This window comes from Folsomia candida, unplaced genomic scaffold (assembly GCF_002217175.1).
Source record: "Folsomia candida strain VU population unplaced genomic scaffold, ASM221717v1 Fcan01_Sc005, whole genome shotgun sequence".
Classification (NCBI taxonomy): Eukaryota; Metazoa; Arthropoda; class Collembola; order Entomobryomorpha; family Isotomidae; genus Folsomia; species Folsomia candida.
In genome coordinates, this window is record NW_019091197.1 from 2156780 (window position 1) to 2182449 (window position 25670).

General features: G+C 36.6%; 4 protein-coding genes across 6 annotated transcripts; 2 read left to right on the forward strand and 2 right to left on the reverse strand.

Annotated features, from left to right (window-relative positions):
* Nucleotides 1–7352: 7352 nt before the first annotated feature.
* On the reverse strand, nucleotides 7353–11576 carry LOC110850261. 2 transcript variants are annotated; one of them, XM_035851959.1, is made up of 3 exons: nucleotides 11521–11576; nucleotides 8132–8413; nucleotides 7353–8062 (listed from the first exon to the last, which is right to left on the reverse strand). In XM_035851959.1, exons 2-3 carry the CDS (start codon nucleotides 8400–8402, stop codon nucleotides 7632–7634), a joined length of 702 nt encoding a protein of 233 aa, XP_035707852.1. In that variant the 5' UTR covers nucleotides 8403–8413; nucleotides 11521–11576; the 3' UTR covers nucleotides 7353–7631. The 2 variants fall into 2 exon arrangements, with proteins under 2 accessions (XP_035707852.1, XP_021953408.1); XM_022097716.2 differs by lacking the exon at nucleotides 11521–11576 and adding an exon at nucleotides 8516–8717.
* On the forward strand, nucleotides 11505–13971 carry LOC110849727 (GATA zinc finger domain-containing protein 4). Of its 2 annotated transcripts, XM_035851958.1 has the most exons (4): nucleotides 11505–11979; nucleotides 12223–12807; nucleotides 13147–13382; nucleotides 13453–13971. In XM_035851958.1, the coding sequence occupies exons 2-4, from the start codon at nucleotides 12538–12540 to the stop codon at nucleotides 13838–13840; spliced, it is 894 nt and encodes a 297-aa protein (XP_035707851.1). In that variant the 5' UTR covers nucleotides 11505–11979; nucleotides 12223–12537; the 3' UTR covers nucleotides 13841–13971. The 2 variants fall into 2 exon arrangements, with proteins under 2 accessions (XP_035707851.1, XP_021952857.1); XM_022097165.2 differs by having other exon boundaries at nucleotides 11505–12807.
* Nucleotides 13972–14297: 326 nt separating this feature from the next.
* LOC110849987 lies at nucleotides 14298–15676 on the reverse strand. Its single transcript, XM_022097474.2, has 2 exons — nucleotides 15312–15676; nucleotides 14298–15246 (listed from the first exon to the last, which is right to left on the reverse strand). The coding sequence occupies exons 1-2, from the start codon at nucleotides 15580–15582 to the stop codon at nucleotides 14777–14779; spliced, it is 741 nt and encodes a 246-aa protein (XP_021953166.1). The 5' UTR covers nucleotides 15583–15676; the 3' UTR covers nucleotides 14298–14776.
* A 4532-nt stretch (nucleotides 15677–20208) lies between these two features.
* On the forward strand, nucleotides 20209–25066 carry LOC110849988 (DBH-like monooxygenase protein 1). The gene is made up of 10 exons (XM_022097476.2): nucleotides 20209–20547; nucleotides 20875–21021; nucleotides 21127–21254; nucleotides 21560–21671; nucleotides 21741–21968; nucleotides 22120–22268; nucleotides 22342–22520; nucleotides 23779–23919; nucleotides 23992–24169; nucleotides 24647–25066. Exons 1-10 carry the CDS (start codon nucleotides 20269–20271, stop codon nucleotides 24990–24992), a joined length of 1887 nt encoding a protein of 628 aa, XP_021953168.2. The 5' UTR covers nucleotides 20209–20268; the 3' UTR covers nucleotides 24993–25066.
* Nucleotides 25067–25670: the final 604 nt, after the last annotated feature.

Consider the following 25670-nt stretch of genomic DNA (forward strand, 5'->3'; position numbering starts at 1 on the left):
AATACATTGATTTCCTAAAGCTTATGTAAATATGTACATACTTATGCATGTATATATGATTTCATAAAAATTTGATGAAAATGTCGGATAAAATTTGAGAATGTTCAATTAAATATTTTCAAATTCGAGATTTTATCCGACATTTGTATTCATACGTATGTATGTATCTATGTATGTCTCCCAGCGTAAGCTCACCGAGCTTTGACCGAACTAACGTCAATTGGTCATTTAATGTAAATAACCTGAGCATTGGAAGATTGCAGCTTTCCATATTTCATGTTTGTGATCGATTGGAGCTAGTTAGGTCAAAATCGGTGAGAATACGCTGGGAGACCTTCATTGTAAGTTGCTTAGTCAATAGATTTCCTGTAGGTACTGTAAGTCTTGGTAGCACGTAACACGACACGTCGTTTTCCACGTGTAGCTACATTTTCCTTAGTTGGGGGAGGGCAGAAGGTTGACGTGATGAAGTTCTCGGCTACGGAAGGGGGACGAGTGCGTTGTCTATGTGAGAGGGGTGTATAAGGGACATAAGAGTACGCCTGGGGTCCACAATTGTTCTTTGAGTTGTCCACAACGGAGCAACCCGAGAACCCTGTAAAATTAAACATTTTTAATACAATTTTCAAATATTTATCGGACTACCAAATATTTAAATGTGTGCAGGTAAACATTCTAAATATGCATTTTTGCACTATTTTGTATTTATACAGTTACAAATCACTAACCAGCTTTTTTGCATAAATATTTACATACTTAATTGACATTAATCAATAATGCACATGAATACATACCGGTTAGCATCGGGTGAAAGACCATCGCAAGTTGTGGCTTTTTGGGGGCAATGGGGGAAGAACTTTGGAGGTCTTGAATCCTTGGCACCTTGCTATTTTGTCTATTCTTGACAAATGTCGATAATTTCTGTTTTATATGTGTTTGGATAGAGGGAGGGGGGTTGATTGGGGAAGTAATCGGAGCATAGGGCTGACGATTTCCCAAGTAAACGCCAGCAACGTCAGAACCTGAAATTTGTCAAGTTCGTCATCAATTATTATAAATACATACTTTGCAAAACTATGTACATACATATGTAGGTGCATATAAACATTTGAATCATATTTGTTGCAGAAATTTGTTGAAAAAAATTACGGCGAAATTTAAGCTTTAGAAATTTTCGATATTTTTATAATTTGCAAAAAAATCCTCCAAAGAAATAACCTCCCAGTGGGAGGCTCCCACCCAACAAAGCATAAAATGCTTCTTAATGGTCAACTTGTACAAAGTTTAACAGTGAAATCTCGACCCTCGTATATACATGTGTATTAATCGTCGGTTAAGTTTATATACATACATATGTATCTATGAGGGTAATTCTTTAAAATTGAAATTATTTAATACTAAAATCATATTTTATGATAACCTAAATTATATGAAAACGGGATTATAGCATGATTAGCGATACCATAATTATGATGTTTATGAGTCTTATCACGATCAAAAATCAAGTGATATCCATGCACAGAGCTCAGATACTTATTTCATCGTTCTGTTATATAAATACATAAAATCTGTTATTCATGAACTATGAATTTGTATGTGTACCAAGTATTTATATTGTTCGTGGAATGAAACGGTTTGATGAAAATCATGCTAAACTGCATGGTCCTGAGTTAGGTAACAGACAGTTATGCAAAATCGAAATATATAATGATAAGATATGCATAACTTTCCTATTTTGTGCGTATAGAATGCTACCGATCCTTCAATTAAACCTTGGTCACGATCAGGACGAGGACTACGTAGCGGAAGAATCTGTATCGTCGTCCGACTACTTTTCCACAACTGCAGAATCAGGATACGACGACGACGAGAAAAATGTTGCGAGTCAACGAAGAAATTTGCTACGCTTACAGTCACAAATTTAATTAATCTGAAATTTCAAAAGGTACTATCTGCCAATGCTCAGGTTCAACGGAGATACTTAGATCCGAAGAGCACAAAACATGTATCTGAATTTGGAGAGTGCAAAATTTGTCAACTTTAGGCGAGTTTTACCCTATTTGTTTGCAAACATCTTCGCCAAACGTGCTCCTTGCCAGATTGTACCTTTTGCAAATTTCACTCAAACTTGTAATCGATTGACACAAGTCTCGTACAAATGGGGGAGCATAGGAGGAGAGACCTCAATTCTAAGTTCAAGAGTATTTTTGCAACGCAGGGTCACATATGGTAGATATGTATGTATTTATCATGGGAGGCGATTGACCTGTCTAATGCCTTGTGATTGCTCGGAGGCGATTACTGGTGGGAGGACATGACCCGCAAGCTTAGAATTTTCTCAAGGTTGCGCGAAAAGCCTACAACGCTGGATAAATTGTAAGTTAAATGAATAAATTTCATACATTAACTGATTGAATACAATTTACAAGTTAAAATTTTCACGCAACCTTGAGTAAATTGTACATTCATCAGTTATCTGACTCGTTCCATAAAATGTACAAGTTAAAATTTACCAAAGTTGTAGGATTTAGGCGCAACCTTCTTGAGATAAATTTGATATGGACAACCAGTGTGTCAGCACTGTCAGCACAAATTTTACTCAACTTGTTCTGAGTTTAATTCAATAAAATATGCGCTATAATAGCTAATTTGCCTATATGATATTATAATCATATATCATTAAACTAATATATATATATAAGTATGTATGTGCATAATGCATGTGGGTCACACTGGTAGAAATAGAAATATAGTACACATATGCATATACTATAATACAGGGAATAATTTCCGGTATTTCCGGTATTAAAAGTGTTACAGCTTGGCTTTAAAATTATACCCGACCGCAACAATTTGCTACCACCGATATGATTAAAATATAATACCGCGCTATTATTTCACGGTATTACTTGCATAACTTGTAATACCACTTTGATAGAGTCTCATACAAAAAAATACGGTTCGACTTAATTTTAATACTGGATATCTAAAAGTTTATGCATGCATAGATATATAAAATGACGACGTGCTACATACCTAGATCAGGTACGAGGTCGTTCACGTCAATTTCGGACAGACTATCGTCCACTCCGGAGCAGTCGACTTCGGCAAATTCCATCCCCACCGGGACTCCCCAATTTATTCCAACGGTGATGGGGGCGTCTTCCGCGCGATCGAAGGTCATAGTGTTCTCCATTTTTTTAAATGAATATTTATTCCACTTTTAAGAGAGCACTAAAACTTATTAAGTTACTTTTTTTTAATAACTTGTTGTTTTAAAAAACTTTGAGCGTTTTTTAAGACGGTGTGAAGAAGAAGATGGTGTGATGTGGACGCGAGTAAAGTGAAGGGCTCGCTGGAAAAATGGAGGGCTTGAAATAAGCACAAGTCAGCCATTTTCCTTTCCATGCTGCACATGAGTCAGTCATGGTGAGGGAACGATCATAAAATTCGCAACGCAAAAATGACCATTTTTTACCCCTTTGTAACGAGTTACACCCCGTGTTTGACATGTGGTGCAAGCTGACCCGAGACGCAACAGCCCGACCTGTCCACCCTCATTGCGTGTTCTATGAACGTTCCCAAAAGTGAAGGGTGCAAGGAACATGGTTGCAACCAATCCTTTCTGTTTTCCAGCATTTTCCAGCAAACATTATTCACCAACGGACAATAAGAATTTGATACTATTTATAAAAATACCGAAATTCTGGTGAAAATATGGTCGGCAGAAATATAAAAGTCTCAACTATGGATCTAATGAAAGCGTCAATATGTTTGCAAGCTTATGGTCATTTGTTAGTAGTACAGATATTTCGTACATATGTACATAGCTTAATCGCTTTGCAGGGTTATCATGTGATTTGCATCTTAATTAAAACCAACCTTCAAAATAAATGCATACTTAAATACGTGCACTTTCGCACCAATCTATGTAAATATTTATGTATAGATATGCATCCGTCTTTCCAGAGAGTTCGCCATGATGCAAATTAATCGCAAGAAAAACGGAACACATAGCTCATGCGAAGGTACGAAATAAGACAATATTCTTTCGAATTTGTCCCTTCCACGAAGATATTTTTTATGTCGTTCACAAAAAGAAGATTTCCAAGCAAACAAGATTTTGATTGAAAAAGTCGCTCACTATATAGAATAATTACGAAATTTTGCGTTATGTATTCAGCCCGGATGTTACTGCCCGTAATCCGACATTTAGTTAAATAAGCATTTTAAATTACATCCTTCAAAACTATACGAAACGAAAGTAACTCCAAGTTTGCTTAGGCATGTATGCAGTATTAGGCACCTACATAAATACATACATAATTAAATATATTTACACATTGGAAACTTGCTCATTAAAATACTCGATAATTAATAAATATATTTACATGCGTCAATACTCTAATATTACCACTGACTTGGATAGATACATACTATTATATTATATATTACCCAACTTTATACATAAATACTTTCTCCATTTCTATCATCGAATGCTTAATTCCTATTTTCAGTCGATTACAACTCATCGAGTCAAAATGATCCACTCACGACTAGTTGGACGAATTAAGCGTCACTTGAAATATACTGACGTTCACCACTGTATTTTTACAAAGTGGGAAAAAGACGGCATCGTTTTGAAGGAAAGGCGTCACCATTTCCCAGTCTTTTTGTCCATCTGTCTCCACGGCGTTTGGAATATTTGTCAAGGTGTGGCGACAATCACGCGATCAAAGAGCATCGTTCAACGTGCGGAAGGTTTTGGGCTTACGGTCGCATATCTGTCCACGCTCCTTCTTCGGTTCGACTTTGACATCGATTACGTACCGGGGCAGATACTAAATTACATTTTTTCAAAGAATGGCAAGTGGTTGATATTAATATATAAATCGCTCTAATTCTGTGAATAGTAGAAGCTATTGAACTGATATTTTTTACGGAGCTATTTATAATTCATACTTTACATGACAAAATTCAGTACAAAATTTTACAGATTATATTGAAGAAATTCACATAGTCATTGGAAACTTGTAAAATCTGTAAGTTTAGAAAAATTATTTTATCAACTTTTACAAAATAAAAAGATGTCCTGGATCTGAGTAAGTTCACAAAAATTTGGTAGCTGATTTCCCTAAGAAATACTTGTTAGTAGAATTTTGTAAAAGTTTGTAAGTTTACAGAATTTACGATTTCAAAATTTTACAAAGCCCTGCGTGAATTTCTTCATTCGTTCAAATCATAGTAATTCAAACGTTGCACATATTGCCAAAATATTTATTCGCACTTTCCAGCGTCATCCTATGGTCGATCTGAACGCATCTTTCTCAACCTTGTGAGCTACCTGTTCGATCTGTTGGAAATAGGATGCTGGGGCTTGTCCATAATGATGTCGCTGCTAACAACTTTTCTCCCCTGCCATCCACCCTTAATGAGCTCCCTATTCTGTCGCAATGACACCTTTCCACTGGGACCTTTTCCCCACGCAGGTTTTGCATTCATGGAGGGCGTCGTAATGCAACAAGCCGTGATGGGGGGAAGTTACTACCTTCTCACAATTGTCCTCATTTCTGTCTCATTTCTCTTTCTGGAGTGCAAGACCCTCATTAAGGGCGACGTGCAAGTAAGGTCAAGGTCACATTCTGACCGCAGAACCGTTGCCTCAAATTGTGGTATCGACTTGAAATGAAAGTTTCATGGTTTAGCGACCTTGAAAAATTATGTGTACTTTAGTTTTGTCGCCATGACCTGTTTTCGATACGATATGACCTGACTGGATAAAATTGTATCCAATCTTATCGAGGTCATGGCGATAAAAATAAAGTACCAATTATTGTAATAAGGTTGCAAAACCACGAAATTTTGACTTTAAAGTCGATCGGAGAATTTTATTAACGTCTGGAGATGAATTCGTTGAGGGTGGGATTAAGTAGGAATAGGTTCTGTGGTCTGGTCACATTTGTAACATATTCAAATTCAGTGAATCAAATTTCACATTTCAGAAATACAGGAATCTTCAAGTGTATGAAAAAGTGTTAAATTCATGCACAAAAGGACGCATCTTCCCCGTCACGATGTGGATCATCCCGTGCGTGCAGATTGGCCTGGGAATTATCAACATTAAATTGGGACAATCTAATGATGTCGATAAACTTAGAATGCTTGTCTTTAGCGGGGCGTACTTGGTGCTTTTGATTTTTACTATGACCACGTTTTCAGCGGCGGGAGAGGTAAATTCAGTTTCGAAAATGTGGATTCAACAATGTAACCGAACTGTAAGGACGAAAGGGGACAAATTGTTGAAGAAGTCACTACAACCGCTAAAAATTCAGTTTGGTAGCAATTTTGCTGAGGCACTGACTCCGTTAGTGGTGCAAGGATTTTGCATCAGCCAAACGGCAAGTGCACTTATGGTAATGCATTAAGTAAATTTGCCAATAAATTATTAGCTAACTTTGTCATGCTAAATTTAAATTGATAGGACGAATGAATGTGAAATGTATAAATAAGTATTTTGATTGATTTTACCAAATTTATGCAAGTTTGCGTGCTAAATGATTAAAAATTAATTTGATGGCAATTATGCTTATGTATGACAAGTTACTCAGGCATTTTGCATGACAATATGTACACACGTTAAAACCTCCTTTCTCGCTTCTGGTGGCTGTTGTTTATTTACGAAATATTTAGAAAATAAAATCAATCATAATAGATTTCCAACAATTAAGGTAAAAGCCGCCGTTTTGAATTTTTTTCAATCAACAAATTCAAAAATTTATATTTTCGAAGAGGAGTCCTTAAAGTCTAAATGGACCACATACCTACATACTTATGTTGAAGTGATTTCCACAGATATTCATTTTGCTTTCGGTTTTGACTTTTTGAAGATTTACCATTTTTATAACAAATTTCATTCGACCAGTTTTTCTGAAATTGTGCACAATTGAACAATCCTACTTGATGAATACATACTTGGCAAAAAAGCTTTTTGAAATGACGACCCGTTCTTGAGATTTGCAAATACCTTTGCATGATAAATCGGACCAAATATTTTCTCGAGATACCAGTTTGGTATATTTAGGATTAGTGTATGTACATACATATGATACACCTATTTCGCTTAATTAAACAGGGTGAACACTACTTACTAAACCGGTAATTATTTTACTGAACAATTCATACATAGTTTGCGCAATTGAAAGCCTTGGGAATTATTTTACTGTAGAAATGTGCACATTTCTGAATTCTACATGTAGAAATCATTCAAACGCTATTATTTCATTTGATGATCAATAATTATTTTGTATTCATACATACATATGTACCTACATACCCCAAATATCTTCGTTTTTTTAATCATTGTAAGAATTTAGGGAATCTATTTTCATAAAAATCACATAAATAAATCAGGTTAGAATTTAGAAGGAACACATTATTTCATCAATTATTTTAAATTTCCAAATGTGTGTCAGATATTAAATGTCCATGATTTATTAACCGAATTAGTTAATAAATATGTAGGTTACCTACTGGTTACTGTACGATAAATTTGCATATAGGAAAATTTCCTTTCAAATTTATTATCTTCTTGCATATTTGTGCACACATATGTATATAAATATACAACATATTTACATAATAACACAGCATACAACACACTGTCCACATCTGGTACACGCCATTGCTTCCTCTGTATTTCCATCTTTTGTAAAATACCACAAAACTTTGCCCACCGTGCCGGAAATATTTTCAGGTTTGCTTCCCATCGTAGTGACGCTGACTCGCCTCCCTTCCGGTGTGACTTCAAACGCTTCCCCATTCCTATCGCAGTCAAGACGCCGAAGTCCCAACGCGTCCTGGACTCCGTGTTGCTGCATCACTTCAAACAATTCTACCAAAAATGGCTGACTTGGTTCGGGTTGGGGGAAATCGGACGCTAAAAATTCGTACGGAATTAGGCTCCCGTTCTGATCGAACTTCCACGTTTGTGGGATGATGAACTCTTTCCTTGTCAAGTTGTGTTGATCCCACTCCGAATTCGGGGTTGGGTGCGCTTCACCGTCTATTTACAGGTTAAAAAGTGTATTATTTTTAGTATTGGAATTTTATAGTGAAAACGAATCACTATAACCTTTGACCCTCCAAGGAAACGTTACGCTAATGTTTCCATCCTGCTTCAACGTTTCCACGAGGATTTCGTTCTCTTCTAGGAGAAAGTGGCGATGGTTCATGATTAACCCGTACTCGTCTTGCATGTCGTGGTCGAGGAAGATTCGTTTAAACTCATCGATCAGATTTCGCACCCCCCTCTCGTCAAAGGCACGCCTGGCGCAGCAAAAGTCTGGAATTGCGTTGAAGTGGGTGGTACATCCGCCGGGTGAGAGGGGGCAGGAAAGCGCCATTTTTCGGTTTTCTATACAAATACATACAATGTAAATTTAAAATTTAAATTTTCTTCTTAATACTCATGTAAAATGATAATAGTGCATACACTGTTAGTATAATTTATACATACTTTAATGAATAAAGACACTTTACAGTATTACATGCAAGTTTGTGCATGCACGTACTTATGTATTTTCTATGTATGTATGTAAATTTAGCGTACTAAACTTTGTTGAGACAAGCTTGGTAAAAGTGTGGAATGAGTTTTAGCATGTAAAAGTTCCAGAATTTATACTGGGATAAGATGGGAAAGATGGAAAAAAGTTTATATTGATTTAGTGTGGTTAACTACAATTAAGTTCATGGGGTTTCATGAATTAGAATTAAATAGGTTCATGGGCTTTGACAGGATTTCTACTTTTCGTCAAGAAACGAAGACTGGATTTGACGTACAGTAGACTCCATATATCTGCATACCCTATGCATGTGCTATGCTCTGTTGCATATAAAATCTCAACCGATTATCCAAATTTGAAACAACTAGTATCAAATTGCAGGTAATTTAATGGGGACTTGAATTTTTTCTAACTAATGCCCATAACTCGTGTTAGTTGTGGAACACATACTGAAATATAAGATGACAAAATTTCGGCGCGCAAAAGTCTGCGTACCTTTCTGCAATTCGTAAAGTAAACAACGTCCCCTGATTTGTTTGACCAAGGTAAGTTAATAAATACATTTCAGAGATTCATAACAAATATTTTGTCACTCGTTTTACCGTAGGTCATGATGGCGCCACCACGGAGAGAGATTTCCATAGCCATCCGCGATCGGATTATCCAAGATTGGAAAGGTGATGAAAATGGGCGTCTGGGATACAAAAAATTAGGCGAGAAGTACAAATTAGCTAAATCGACGGTCCAGAGGATTGTTACAAATTTCAAACTCACTGGATCAGTGCAAAATAAGAGAAGAAGTGGACGGAAACCAAAGTTGACCCAGAGAGAAGTCCGCCATGTCGTGAAAAAGGTCGTAATATCTCCTTCACTAAGTGCTCCGAAACTTGCAACTGAGGTCGAGGAGATGTTTGGGAAGCAGGTGAGCCACAATACCATCCGGAGAGTACTACACAAGCAAAACCTAAAGTCCCGACCAGCAGTTCGAAAGCCTCTCATCTCAAAGAGAAACGCAACCAAAAGACTTCAATTTGCACGGGACCACATTTCCAAAGGCCAATCATTTTGGGATAGCATTTTATGGAGCGATGAGTCGAAATATAATGTGTTTGGGTCAGATGGACGTCGACGAGTGTGGCGACTACCAAATCAAGCTTTAAATCCCAAGAATCTCAACCCTACCGTAAAGCACGGAGGTGGATCTGTGATGGTATGGGGGTGCATGGCTGCGAATGGGGTTGGAAAAATGGAATTCGTGGACGGAATTATGGACCAGTTCAAATATCAAGGTATACTTGACCGAAATTTGAAGGAATCTGCCAGGCAACTTGGACTTGGGAGAAGATATACATTCCAACAGGACAATGATCCCAAGCATTCTGCGAAGTCCACCATGGAATACTTCAAAAGAAATAAGATTGTCAAATTGGATTGGCCTCCTCAAAGTCCAGATTTGAATCCCATCGAGCATCTTTGGGAACACATCGAAAGAAAAGTCAGAGAAGAGTCATTTTCTGGAATTCCAGGGCTTAAATCGAGGATAGAAAAAGTCTGGAATGAAATTTCTCCCGACGTGACCAGAAATTTAGTGAGCTCCATGACCCGGCGTCTTGAAGCAATTATTAAGGCTAATGGGGGTCCAACTAAATATTAAAATTGTTTAAGCTAAAATGTCTTGCTAAATTTGAATTTTAAATTATTTTTGCTCAAAGGTACGCAGACTTCTGCGCGATTTTTTTTTGCATTGTTTGTCTACAGTAATAATTTAATGAGTAATAAATTTTGATGGCAAACACCGTTTTCACCGTTTGTTGTCCACTAAATTCTGCACAAATTAATATTACTCGTTCCAAATTCGGATAATCGGTTGAGATTTTGCATGTAGTTGAGCATAGCACATGCATAGGGTATGCAGATATATGGAGTCTGCTGTAATTCTCATTTTCAAGCAACACGTAATAAATCGTCCAAATGTCAACCTCATGAGATGACAGGGAAAAAAATCATCCGTTTAACTTAAGTTCGAATGTGGTTAGCGTACACATCTTCATGTGTACATTTAGACAATCTCTGACCAAATGTTTACCTACCTAAGATTATGTATGTAGTGATTAATGGGCTTAATGAACCTACATATATACCCATCTTTAATCCATGGGAATCAATGTGATTCTTACTTTTTAAGTGCAAATAATATACATGAAATCATAGAAGTGATGTATTTCTTACTTGGAGCTTGTTTAAAGAAAATATATAAAATAAAATATGTACATGGGCATGAAAATTAAGCACTGTTCTTAAATTGGTGCATACCCGCATATGTACATGCATATATATCAGGGAATTATGTGTGCATAGTGCATAACTTATTTGCTTCCTATGCCATCCATGCAGAAATAAGTTTACGTATACGTATCTCACCAAGTTCAACAGAAATTTGTGTTGGAGTTAATGAGATCCAGTTTATTATTGTGGATGAGATACAAGTCATATCTGTTCGTACAAAAGTATTACGTTTGTTTGCAGTTTAGTTAGATTCCAGTCCGCCTCCACCCTCCAGTTAGGTAGCTGGCATTAAGGATGTGGGTTACAATTGAAATTAAATTGTGAAACGTGAAATGTGTGTATGCACATTCAAGTGTCAATACGTACGAGAAAATATAAACCAAGTTTTGAACCACACTCACTTACTTGCAATGTTTAGGGGGAGGTATTCTATTTAAATTGCGTAATACATCATTTGACAAAGCGAACTTTTAAGAAAAGCTAATTGCGAGGTATGATTTTTTGCAAACCGCATGTTTCTACTTATCTATGTTAACGAACATAGGTATATACATATATACATATTTAATTAATAAATATGGGTCTTTATTTCCTGCAAAATTTCATAGTGAGATAAATGGGAAATAATATTTATTAGATTACAACATAAATATGTATGAATAAGTAAGCATACCAAATTCGACATCCTTAATGTCCTGCACACAAGCTGGAGGGGGAGTTCAAGGTTATATTAATCTAGATATGTTTCCATGCATCCTGTTGACTACAATGAGCCATGGTTTCATGGAGTTTTTTTTTTACAAAACCTTATATTTTATGTACATCTATTAATTTTTCTATTCTTGTGTTAAACATGTTGTTGTTAAATATGTAACATCAGAATTATTTAAGGTAAAAATACTTGATAAAATATACATACATGTTAACATAGTGCCCGTTCTTGATAAAATCCATGAAACATTTTTCAAGCTAAATTCAAAAGTATTTGTAGAAAATTTTAGTGTTATCAGTTAAAAAATGCATAAAACAAACACCATTCAGTGTTAGTGTTAGAACCCTGAATCCATGAAGCACCACTCACTCTCTAATCCTAATCCTAAGAGACTCTAACACATGAATAACATTGTGTAAGGTAAAACACTGGGCCTCCTCAGACACACGAAAAAATCGTCGCTTCGAATTTCGCTTTGTTTTTCGCTTATCGATAGCATTGCCAAAATTATGAAAATTGCAAAATTTTGTTGAGACTTCAACTAACCGACCTTAACCCCACTTCTGAGTGGAGTTTTTGGTCGCTTATCCGAGAGCTCGCTTATCATGAAGTAAGCGAAAAACGAAGCGAAATTCTAAGCGACGATATTTTCGTGTGTCTGAGGAGGCCCACTGTCATGAGAGTAAGCTCAACGGGTTTGATGAACTTGGTTCATGGGATTTGATGGATACAGAATTGCAATGTAGGAGCAAGTTGGATATAAATTTGCGCAGTAGTTTTCCAGCTCGTTCCGGCTGATGGTACCAATTTCCACCGTAATCAATTGATTTCCTGGAAGTACGTACGTAAAATTTCGCAATAACAAACTTGCGCAACTTAAAACATTAAACAAAATCTCATACTTTGTGTTAAAAAATTGCCCTTAAAATTCTAAATATTTGTAACTTCGCCCCCGTGAAATTTATAATTCTCGGAAGTATGTTGGCTTCCGTCTTAGCTGCTGGGTTGGACACCCTGATTACGGGGAACAATAGCAACTCTAAAATAAGTGGGGACAACAATTCGGGAAATGTCGAGGGGAATTCGAACACGAAATTATTCAGTGAATCGTCTAAACTAAGCATTTTCAATAATTCAAATTCTAACCTAAACTTTGCCAATGTTTCTGCAAAATTGACCAACTCGAGTAACAGTCATGTTACTTGGAAAAATGGAGACCTGAATGTGGACAATTGCTCTAATTCAGAGGTACGTACATACATACATGCATGTATAAATTAGTAAATAAAAGCCTTATGTACATAAATACATACATATATATCGAAACAATGAACCAGTTCACGCAGTCATTTGTAACTTGTAAAATCTGTAAGTTTTGTGAAACAATTTTAACAACTTTTACAAAACACAAAAGTTTACAAAAATTGTAACCTATTTTTCATTCGAAATAAACATTTATAAAATTTCGATAAACTTTACAGAATTTACAGATTTTATAATGTCGGCAAGGATCAACGTCTTTTTAACCTCAGCAAAAAATATGCAGAAATTATTTGGTTATGATATCATCAAATTTTTAATTTTCAGCTTAATGGCGACCTGGTCGACGGGAAATGCAACTTTAGCTCGAATTCAAATTTTAAATTTGTTGGAAAGGGTGCAGTTTCCTGTGAATTTAAGGAAAATTCAAATACGGATGCAACCCTTTCGGAAGGCGGATCTGTCAAGGCGGTGGATAATTCTAACCTGAAAATCAGTGGGGGCAGTCAAAATCTGGTTGTCGAGGGGACATCAAACCTGCATATCCGAAGCACTCCGTTTCGGTATATAAATAATTTTCCATTTGAATAATCGGTAAAAAATGCATAATTAATTTGCACTATTTTTTTACAGTAATCGATTTCAAGTCGTGCAGCGAAACAATTGGTTCAATTGGCTCCCGAGTTTTGGACGATCAGCGTCATCCGAATCTAAGGTTGAACATCTCACGTACGAGTTGGATTATGCAAAGACAGGAAAAATTATTGGATCTAAATATTCGGCGGGGGATTTTTCCTTTGACGTGACCACCTCCAAAGATGAGGTCAAAGTTCAGCTCAGCCCGGATGGAAACCCGAGGGATGTCAGGATTGATAAGGTTAACGGGAAAAGCGTGCTATTTTCGGGAACGGGGGCGGATGGAAATCGCCAAGAGTTGGAGATTCAAGGACCCAAAACCGTTTCCGTGAAGGATGATGAGAAAACCGTGGTGATAAATTTGTGTGATATGGCTGGCCTGTAATTTCAATATTTCAAATATTTAATTCACGGTAACGGGTAGCACTTTGCTACGATTAGAAGTATTTAGCTTTACATGTACCTCATATGCATTGCAAAATAAATAACGGACTACATGATACTAAAACAGATAAATTTATGATTACTAGAGTGCAACCTCTTATTTTACAAATCCACAACACATCATTACAATTTATGCATACATATGCTTAATAAATACATAAATGAGACAACTTTTTTGCTTAAAGATCCTTTCTAGACTTCGGATTGGCAATCCGAACTTTACATCCCTACATATGCATGTACACATTTACTACCGTTTGAGTTACAGAAATATACCTATTACATAAATACTTTCACAAGACGATTTTTGTCTTCATTTATAAATAACTGAATGAATGTTAACTGAATTTAATGCACTTTTTAAAGCTTTGCACAATTGAACACCAATTATGTACTTTATTGATTGATTGATTGATTATGCTTTATTCAAGTGTCTACCAAGTTCACAGTAACAAACCATGCTCTTCCACGAGTGACACATACAATATACAAATATGTTACTAACTAACTATATCTACTAACTAATATATCTTCATTTCGATATTTTTAAACAATTATTTCAGCATATCTTCATATAAAAATTCTTTAAATTTCTTTAAATATAACTTTATTGAACTTTCTCCCTAAAACTTAAACGATTAAACAAATCCAACCGCTATGAACATACATTTTATCCCTACATACATACATATTCCAATTTGTATGAAACTACCATGGTTAAAAATTAGAAGCGTTATAGATATTTATTAGCTTACAACGTTAAATTGGAAGGGTACATGAATACAAATATTTAATAATTACCCAAACCTTTTTGTAGAATGTTTCCATTTACCTTCATAAAAAGATAGTACTTATCACCACAAACATTTATTTGAATTTAAGTCACTTGTTCGTTTGGCATTGCAATAAAATTCCAACAAAATATGCAAGTTCCGCATCTACTACAGCCCATTGCTTCCTCTGTATTGCCATCTTTTGTAAAATACCACAAAACCTTACCCACCGCACCGGTGGACATTTCAGCAGTAATTTCTTCAGGTTTGCGTCCCATCGTGGTGATGCTGACCCGACGTCCTTCCGGAGTGACTTCAAATGCCTCCTCGTTTCTGTCGCCATCGAGACGGCGAAGTCCCAACGCGTCCTGGACCCCGTGCAGCCGCATGACTTCAAACAATTCGGCCACAAATGGTCGACTTAGCTCAGGCTGAGGGGAATCGGACGCCAAAAATTCGTACGGGATTAGACTCCCGTCCTGATAAAATTTCCACGTTTGTGGGACGATGAACTCTTTTCTCGTTAAATTGTGCTGATCCCACTCCGAATTCGGGGTCGGGTGGGCTTCACCGTCTATTTACAGGTTAAAAACCGTAATTTTTAGTATTGCAAATTTTCTAGGCAAAGGAATCACTAACCTTTGACCCTCCACGGAAAAGCGACGCTAATGTTTCCATCTTGCTTCAAAGTTTCCACAAGGATTTCGTTCTCTTCGAGGAGAAAGTGGCGATGGTTCATGATCAGTCCGAACTCGTCCTGCACGTCGTGGTAGAGGAAGATTCGCTTAAATTCGTTAATCAGATTTCGCACCCCCCTCTCGTCAAAGGCTCGCTTGGCGCAGCAAAAGTCGGGAATTGAGTTGAAGTGGGAGGTACATCCGCCGGGTGGGAGGGGACAAGATAACGCCATTTGTAAAATTTTTAATGTACGAATAAATTCTACAATATCTTTCGGGTTTATGGCAAATGTGGAATGAGTTTCAACACGATAAAGCTGTCAAATTTATAGTCGGACAAAATATTCAAGTGGTCAGTCTTAAGACGGACAATGACCGGAGATTATGTATGCTGTGTACATACTGTTAAGTAACCTGAAGTCCAAGTGATTTGATGTGATTCTTACTTCTTCAACAAATTTAAGAATGTCATTAATCTTGGCGAAAGTCAACTTCGTGACATGAAAAAAAAGTTCTTCTTATTTATTTACTTACACTCTTAGGCATCTGGTATTGAATCATTACGAATCATTACCGAACGGATTACATATATGACTCTACCGGCATCAGTAATATCGATTGTTACGGCGTAGTAATGAGGTGGTAATGAAATCTATATCACTCAGAATTAAACTATAACCAATCCGGTATTGAATTATTACCAAATCAATACCAGTACGGAGTACATATATGACTCTACCGGATGCTTTACAGTGTAGAAAAGAATAAATCCTGTATATTTCTCATGTACCTATTTAGAAGGAGATGACCAAATAATGTGTAGTTATCCAAGATAAACGATGTTGTATGCATACATTCGTTAATAGGTTTAATGAACCATGAGAATCAATGTGAGTCTTACTTTTTAACTACTTAGAAATACTTACTGGATTTGGTGTATATTTTACTTTCAATATATGCATGGGACATTTTGTCTCGAATGTCCATGTTTTCCCATGTTTGTTATCAATATAAAATAAAATGAACACGTGAAAAGTCATTGTACTTAGGACTTGCGAGGTTGATAATAACAGATCCTGATGCCCTTTGGATATGTGAGTGTACTAAAACCCTGAAGTGGTTTGACTCCATGGCCACATTTGCGCCCGCCACACCCACTCAAAAATGCCCATAAAACGCTTTCACTCCAGTTTTCACTCATTAAAATCCACGCCAAAAATCCAATTTCACTCGGATTTTGAAATTTCTTTCACCATTACACTCCCAGATAGTTGCTTTCTTCAATCCAATAACAAGCTCAATTTTGCTGATGATTATTTCGCAGGAATAATTTGCATTGTTGATTACTACAACAATGCTCATTCAAAATTTTAAATTTTAAAGATACTAAAAATTTCGAAAAAATTGAGTTTGATATTGGATTGAAGAAAGCAACTATCTGGGAGTATAATGGTGAAAGAAATTTCATAATCCGAGTGAAATTGGATTTTTGGCGTGGATTTTAATGAGTGAAAACTGGAGTGAAAGCGTTTTATGGGCATTTTTGAGTGGGTGTGGCGGGCGCAAATGTGGCCATGGAGTCAAACCACTTCAGGGTTTTAGTACACTCACATATCCAAAGGGCATCAGGATCTGTTATTATCAACCTCACAAGCTCCCCTCCTTAATATACATATGTACATACACACATACCTAAATAAATCCTGTTGACATTAGCAGTCATGATTAAATAAACTTATACATAAAATTAGCATGGAATTTATTATATCTTCTGCAAATACTGAATGATCATACATATATACATACATACCTACATTATGTACAATACATACATATGTATGCAATTTATTACGCCAAGTGAGGACGAGTAATAAAATTTGCCATTGCCATTGAATGATCTCAGAGGTTTTGATGGCTTCGGGCTTGAAATATTGGGATTGATGAAGTTAATGGGAAAAGCCTACTCCGGGTGCAGGGATGGATGGAAATCGTAAAGAAGTTGGAGAGTCAAGAACCCAAAGCCGTTTCCGTGAAGGACGATGAGAAAACCGTGGTGATCAGTTTGCGTTATTTAGCATATGTCTTTAATTTTTGTATCTTTTAGTATCTATACCGGAGTGAATATCGGAGTGAATTCAAGTTGTCTGAATTTGCATAATTATAATAATTTTGTATTTTATGCTAAAGATATTTTGCATGGAGATTATGGAAATCCTGTGATACACAAATTCCAGTCGCTAATAAACACGATATTTAATCTTTACAGCTGTTAAACAGCTTAAAAGCTCTGATAATATGGCTTATTTCATGACGTCCTCGTATTTTGGCAACGTTGGGGTCGGTGTAACGCCATCAGAGTTGAGTCAGGCCATGGGTTTCTTGAACCTTTTAAACTCTGTTTCAGATTTCACTGCCACATGAAGGGAGCATATATACTTATGCGGTGAAATCACCCATTCTGAAACAGAGACATACCTTCGCCCATTTATGTAAGTATATGTCGACTAATGCTTCTTTGGCATTATTTAGAAGAGGCCAGGTCGGAGAGGAGACTAGATTTGCATGAAAAATTGCAACACAAATGTACATACATACATATGTATCTAATATTTAATTAGGTAGCAAAATATAATCACGGTCAAAATTCTTGAAAAAGTATACGATGTCAGTAATTCGTAATGTTTCAAAACAACTTCAGTACGCAGAATTTAGTAACCCTTAATAAATAAATAAAAAAGTTGACACTTCAATCCAAAAACATTTTGCATGACGTGAATAAGTAAAGCCACGCATCAGCGTTACACTTACCCGAGATAAAATATCTGTAATTCCACCTCGTAAATTCATATCAACAATTAGAGAATGCACTATGGGTCCAATCGGTAAAATTATGGTCAATCCTTAGGACACACACACATACTTAAAAAATGAATATTTTGGATTTGTACACCAATTTAAAGTTCTATAAGACAAATTGGTATCTTCTATATTATAAGCTGGAAATGTTTGTCTGCAACGGAAGTCAAAGTATCTAATTTTCCGAAACGGAAGTGAAAGTGGAGAAAGTTAATCTTAATTTAATTACTTCCGGTGCTGACTGGTATTCAAGGTGTGGAACTTATGGCCCGGCGGAAGACGGGCTTATACGCTAGTATTTAATATATTGACACAAACGTCGCATTTGCAGCATAAGTTTTTAAAATCATTTCTAAAACTTGTAGGCTTAATTTCTCACCTGGTTTCAGACTGTTACCAGACATTTTTTTAATCTAAATTTTTTGCTTGATATTTTTAGGCATCACGCTACTCGCAGAGATTCACCGGGAAAATTTGTATAGTTGTACCAAAATTTTCCAAAAAACCTACTTACTCAACTACAGAGATTCGCATTTCTATCTGAAAACGAATTTGTCCTTGAATAACCCCGGAATGGTATATCGCAGCGGGTCAAAATTTTGAACAGACGAGCATGTTATCCTCAGATGGGTGTGTGCAAAAATCCAACTCTCTAATTTCAAAACTGCCTCCCCCACAGCCCCCAGAAGTCGAGACAGTAATAAAAAGTCTTTCCAAACTTAAATGCTCATACACCAAAATAATTAAACATCTTGAAAGTGAAGGGAATACATTTTCGAAATCTAGAATCAATAAAGTATTGAAAAATATAGGTGAAAAGTGAGAAATTTTGAGTAAAGGGCAACCACCACCCCTAGAAGAAAGCAAAGAAAAGTGTTAATTCCGACCGTACTTAGAAAAATTGACCTTGTGACCTCAAAAGACAATCCACCGACCCAAAAGTAAATTTCCCGTAAGGTTGGGTGTCTAAGCCTTGAGTGAAAAGAGAAATTAAGATTTTGAAGAAACGACTTCGTCGGAAAACTCGTGTGCATAAGCTGACCGAAAAACAGGAAAAAAATCGCGTCCGTGTTTGCAAAATAATTTATTCAAATCTTCTGTTAAGGAATAAGAGTGAGTTTTTGGTGACATTTGACGAAGCACTATTTTCTCTATAAGTTACTAATTGGGTTCAAAGAGCCTACTACACGACAAATGCCGAAAACAATTCACGCAAGTTGGTGCTTTCCCGTGAGGAGAACTTTTGTAACAAGTTTATGGTCGTGGGTGCAATGTCGGGTCGTGGTGTCCTCCCACTTATCAAAGTCCCCCAAAAAGTGAAAGAATCTTCGAAGTATTATGTTGACCGTGTATTGAAACCACTTTTAGAATACCATTTTCCCAAACTGTACGGCAAAAAAATAAATTAGATGATTTTTCATCATGACGGAGCGTCTTCCCAGACCGCAAAGTTGATCCAAGATTATGCAAATGACCTTGAAGCTATATTGGAGATAAAAATCACATCTAATAGTGAAATACCTGTACAATCCCCCGATATAAGTCAAATGGGCTTATTTGAGACCGGATACGTGAAAAGAAAAAAATTTCTGCGGAGACCGAATTTTTTAGCCGGAGTTTGAAAAGAGTTGAAATGACTGTCTCGACTTCTGGGGGCTGTGGGGGAGGCAGTTTTGAAATTAGAGAGTTGGATTTTTGCACACACCCATCTGAGGATAACATGCTCCTCTGTTCAAAATTTTGACCCGCTGTGACATACCGTTCCGGGGTTATTCAACGACAAATTCGTTATCAAATAGAAATGCGAATCTCTGTACGATAAACAATGTGCAAAATACTTGCTTATGCACGTACAACGTTACAAATTGTGACTCACAAGTTTTGAGTACACAACAAATAAGTGCTTTATTACTTTAGAACTCGGATAAGATTATCTGTATTCCATAAATAAAGTTGCAACCATTTAATCTGCCCTGAATTAAGTAAAATTTTCAGTCTGATTTTACAATAGCGATAAAACTGCATGCTTGGGATATAATAATTAGCTCGGAAATTAACAAAATATGATGCACCTTAAATTATTCATCCTACTACTTTTGGCATTAGTATCTGCGCATGCTAAGAATTCAAGGCTTGGTAATTTTCAAAATAGGGAACAATTGGACAGTCAAGGAAAAGTTTTTCTGGGATGGGAATTTGATTTGGAAACCAATCTGATAACTTTTGAGATGGAAGTGGAAACGACGGGATGGGTGGGATTGGGAATTTCTCCGTCGGGAAGTATGGTCGGTGCGGACATCTTCATCGCTGGCGTGAACCCAGACCTTTCCACGTATTCAAATGTATGTAAACTTATTTAAAATTTCTGTCACAATTTTACCATGATTTACTTTTAATGTATAAATTAGACTACTAAATATTTTTAATTAATTTAGTTCGTTAGCTCCTATTTTGCAGCCATGTTAAATAAAATTCTTATTGTTCCTTGTACATAAATGGGGGTATTCGTCCATCGCATGTTGGCCTGGAAACAATCTTATGAAAAAAATTCCGAACTAAATAATTTTTACTTAATTTTTTTATTACAAATGTGAATGAATACCCTCAATATTTTCCAGACCATTTTTTATTCTCATTTCACATGCAGCAAAAATGCTCTCATTTTCTAGGATTATTACGCCAAAGAATTTTCCCAACCAAAGATTGATGCCCACCTCGATTGGACCGTGATTCAAGGGGTGGAAGAAGGTGGCAAAACTGTGATTAAATTTTCTAGGCCTATTAATTCCTGTGACGATGAGGATTACCCAATTGGGGTGGGTTACTTACTTAATAAAAATTAGTCATATCACATAGTACATAGTATATTTACATCGTATGTAAATAAATATTAAACACATCCATCCTTCACATTTTCTCAGGATGACACGACCCGACTAATTTGGGCGTATGGGGATACCGACGAGATAAAATATCACACTCCTGATCGGAGGGGGACAAAATCTGTCAAGCTTATCGGTCCTCCAACTCCAGAACTGGAATTAAACGGGTAGGATTATCATGTGCTATCAATTTGATTACTTATAAGCTATAAAGTACTTATCAACTAATATTATCATGAATGCATGGATATATTTATGTGCTTATACTGTTTAACCTTCACCTGTGACGTGGGAATCGTGGAAATGGTCGATTTTCGAGTATTTATGATAAAAATTGCACATACATACATATTTACATACACAAGGAAAAAGTTGACTACACTTCCTTCGTTACTTTAATTAGTAATTTGTTATTTAAGAGAAATTGAAACCATAATTCTATTAATTGCTACACCCACACCCATCCTCACAGATTGGACAAGTTTGAAATGGTTCTCAACATGGAAATGCCACCATTTGAGACAACTTATTGGTGCAGTTACTACAAAGCGCCCACCCTTCTCAGCAAACATCACGTTGTCGCGGTAAAACCAAATTAATTACATACATACTTCGGGTCGAATCTATTAAGATTTTTGCATGGATTTTTCCAGTTTGACGCGTTACTTGACGGTCTCGCTTCCATTAAACACACGCATCACTTTATCGTATCGACGTGCTTCGTTTCCTCCGACTCGACTGAAACGTTGGACGACGTGTTAGGGAATTACACCGTGGAATCTGGATATCTTGGAGGTCATTGCTGGGACCCTGAACCTGCCGTTCCACGACCACGTGTCCGCTGTGACCAGGAACTGTTCGTTTGGGCAAAAGGAGGAAAGGTATGTACGTACTTAAATAAATTAGAGGTTGACGCCGACCAATTTTTTAGCGCCGCTAAAAATACTTCAGGCGCCCGGCAACGATCGGCGGCGTCGATTTCTGCAAAAAATTTGGCAAAGTTTGGTAAATCACGTCGCTCTTGTTTTGTAGATGATGACGTTTCCAAAAAATGTTGGATATCCGATCGGCAATTCTCCAGCAGAGTATTACATGATCCAAATGCACTTCGATAATCCATCGACTCTAACGGGAGTCGCGGTGCGAAGCGGAGTCACCGTTTATTTCACGAACGAAACAAAGTAATTTTTTTGAAATTTGTAATATTTAATTCAAAATTTAGCTTATGACAATTTAATTTTTAAAAAATTGTAGGGAGCAGGACGCCGGTTTACTAGCTGTACTGCATACGACTTCTCCTATAATCTCGGTTCCCCCCAATGCGGAGGATTATGTTGTTGTCGGTCACTGCGGACCTTCATGCACTTCCTGGGGCATTGCTGAGGTGGATGGGGTTACCATTTTTAATATTGGTTTCCACTCGCATATTTCAGGTGAAAACTTATATGCACGTGATTAGGGTTGCCCCGGGTACCGGGTAGTTACCCGTTACCCGGCATACCCGGCCTGTTTTGGGATACCCGGTACCCGGCCGGGTACACTCAAGTACCCGGTCTACCCGGCCGGGTAATTTAAATATTCAATTTTCTTACTTAAAATTCAAAAATCTTGCAAAAAAATATAAACTTACTGAACTTATATAAATATAAGTTCCTTTTTCTACTTGGTATTAAATAATATATTTGGAAACAATGGGCACAACCTTAGCCAACACTTATTGGTAAATTATGATACAAATTTGAAAATTAGTTTGAGCGCACTCACGTGAGCGAATTATCAATCAGTCAATTTGCATATTTCGAACATTAAGCATAACTTGCGAAGTTTTTAGAAATTTGCAAAGCCTTGGCCAAAAAGCCATTGTTTTTTTCGTAAAATTACTTCGCAGACTCATCAGCGAGAGAAATTGCGAAACCCATGACTAAAAACTCAAAATAGATTTGGTTGATTTTAGAGACTTTCGAAGTGTTATCATGCTAATCGATTCGCAAGATATCACCTTGAAAGTCTCGCAAAATTTGTTTTGTGAGGTAATCCCTTGAGAAATAACTTTGTGACGCCTAACAAGTTTGCTAAATTATTGCGATGATAAATATGTAAGACATTGTCGTGAGTACGCTCTTTGTGTGTCCCATATGATTCTTTCATTTATGTAATATCCACTTTCTAGCCCAATTCATTAGTCTGAAGAAGTTGAAATTTTTAGCACATGCATATTGGACAAAGATATGGCAAACAAATTCAAAGATAGGCTACATCGGTCACCATGTTGATCTGCGGGGGTCTTATTGGGGGAGCAGTGTAACCATAGTGAATGTAGCCTTAGAGAATGCGACCCGTACCAATTTTTACAATATATTACTTTTATCTGAAATTTGGTACGAAGGTTAAAAATGAAGTCTGCACTGTAGAAACTTAGCTTGTAATTTTTAAAACTTATAAAATTGTTGCATATTCTAAAAAAGTAGAAAAATCCACTTATTTTTCATATTTAAAAATTACCCGGTACCCGGCCGGGTAGCCGGGTACCCGGCAAAAAGTTTAGGCCGAGTACCGGGTAGCCGGGTACCGGGTAGTACCACTACCCGGGGCAACCCTACACGTGATCATTAATTTAATTAAGGAACCATATTTCCTCAAGCTGTGATGATACTATCGTCAAGATCATATTTCTATTATCGACATATTTAGGCAGGAAATTTAAACTTCGTCATTTCCGAGGAAACCAAGAACTTCCTTGGATCGATTACGACGACCATTATGATTTCGACTTTCAAACCAGCCATCCCATCAAGCCGGTCAAACTCATGCCGGGTGACCAGCTGACCACGGGTAGATAAATTTAGTCCGAATAATCCGAATAATCCGAAATGTGAGAATAATATGATCCCGACTTATTTACAGAATGCACCTACAATACGAAATGGAATGAGGGAAAGGTCGTGGTTGGCGGGCAGTCGACACGTAATGAAATGTGCATCACTTACATTTGGTATTACCCGAAACAAGAGATGGACATGTGCGAATCCATGTACCCAGCATTATTGCACGGTTTTGACTTTGGGATCACTCGTTATCACATGTAAGCAATTAAAATATGCACATTAGGTAAAACAATCGTACGGAACGCTTCCTGAGAAATTGACAGGCCAAGTGTTTTATTTCTTGCGCATTTTCGACATTTCTTGGACTACACTTCAAGAAATTGCAAGAAATGCAAGGTGAAAAACATCCAGGAAATTGATAGAAATTGAAGGTACAAAAGATGCAAGAAATTGCAAAAAATGTAGGAAATAAGCGACACCTATCGGCTCACCCTCTGTATGACACGTAATTATACAGATTGTCGGCTAGGTGACCTTCTTGCACTACTGTAAGACATTTTACATGAAAAAAAACAATTTCTTGTAGTGACTTCTTGCAAGTGTTTTTTATCAATGGCAAACACTGAATACATATACCAGGAGAGTATATAATTTTTGTAATTTGCAAAAATATCGGCTAAATACCATTGTCCAGTTAAATCTCGCCAAACTTATTTACTTTCATTTCCCAAAAGTGAGGAAGATGCTGTGACGGGACCTTTATTTTACATTGATGACCCCGCCTACATGAGGGGACCTTATCACGAAACCATCAACAATTTTAAGAACTGGACAGATAAATTCGTCGTAGATTATCAACGCCAACATCGTTTTGGGCGGCATTCAGGTGGGTGTGAGAAACGGGTCAAGAACGAATATCTCGAGCAGTTTGCCAGTTATCCCGCCCAGTACGAGGTATTTGTTCCGGATGATGCTTGTTCTTCTCGGAGGGCGGAGGGAACCCGAAAATTTGATTTTTCCGGCATTCTTCAAACTCTAATTATTTGCTGGATTACATTAGTGCTTGCTCAATTTTCTTAAATTATACCGAAAATTGCACCAGCTTTTCTTATATATATGGAATAAAATTGAAATGATTTAAAGTTATATACGGACTTATTTCTAAGCAAAATTGTACTTTGTACGGAAAATTGAGCTTTTGAGAAGGTAGGATTTAAACATTTTTGGACCTCGAATTATTACTTAGAAATGTAGGTATTAAAGGAATATTTGTGTGTTCACTCGCAACTTATTAATGCTGGCCTTTATTATTTATTGGTCAAACTTTCACAAAAAATCATCTTAACAGGAGCAGAATTTAACGATGTATGTGTGTACCAGGATTTATTCATTTTTTTACGATAAGGGACATGACAATACAGATGTTATGTAATGTTTCAAAATCGATATTCATTTGATCCCTCTGCATTGAAGGTGTTTGTATTTCCATGATGTATCATACATCATGTATGTATTATTGCCATGCAAGCATGTGTATGTAGCATACCAAGAAAGTCGTGTACATACATATTAAGGAGTATATTACACAAAATAACAACTAATTTCCATATAATTTTATGTATGTATGTACATTCGTTAGAATTTGATTATTTAAGCAAACACGACAGCCTAAAGAGGCGGAAGTAAGCAGCTAAATTTTTTAGACGAATGTGTACCTATTTACGTGTTATGATAAATACTTTAGAAACTATACGCTTC

What these genes read in the sequence shown, in the direction of transcription:
- LOC110849988 (XM_022097476.2), top strand. Translation starts at nt 20,269, where the DNA reads ATGATGCACCTTAAATTATTCATCCTACTACTTTTGGCATTAGTATCT. An exon ending in ACCTTTCCACGTATTCAAAT is followed by an intron (nt 20,548 to 20,874) that starts GTATGTAAACTT and finishes CTCATTTTCTAG; the next exon opens with GATTATTACGCCAAAGAATT. An exon ending in TTTGGGCAAAAGGAGGAAAG is followed by an intron (nt 21,969 to 22,119) that starts GTATGTACGTAC and finishes CTTGTTTTGTAG; the next exon opens with ATGATGACGTTTCCAAAAAA.
- LOC110849987 (XM_022097474.2), bottom strand. Translation starts at nt 15,582, where the DNA reads ATGGCGTTATCTTGTCCCCTCCCACCCGGCGGATGTACCTCCCACTTC. An exon ending in TTTTCCGTGGAGGGTCAAAG is followed by an intron (nt 15,247 to 15,311) that starts GTTAGTGATTCC and finishes ACCTGTAAATAG; the next exon opens with ACGGTGAAGCCCACCCGACC.
- LOC110850261 (XM_035851959.1), bottom strand. Translation starts at nt 8,402, where the DNA reads ATGGCGCTTTCCTGCCCCCTCTCACCCGGCGGATGTACCACCCACTTC. An exon ending in GTTTCCTTGGAGGGTCAAAG is followed by an intron (nt 8,063 to 8,131) that starts GTTATAGTGATT and finishes ACCTGTAAATAG; the next exon opens with ACGGTGAAGCGCACCCAACC.
- LOC110849727 (XM_022097165.2), top strand. Translation starts at nt 12,538, where the DNA reads ATGTTGGCTTCCGTCTTAGCTGCTGGGTTGGACACCCTGATTACGGGG. An exon ending in ACAATTGCTCTAATTCAGAG is followed by an intron (nt 12,808 to 13,146) that starts GTACGTACATAC and finishes TTTAATTTTCAG; the next exon opens with CTTAATGGCGACCTGGTCGA. An exon ending in ATCCGAAGCACTCCGTTTCG is followed by an intron (nt 13,383 to 13,452) that starts GTATATAAATAA and finishes ATTTTTTTACAG; the next exon opens with TAATCGATTTCAAGTCGTGC.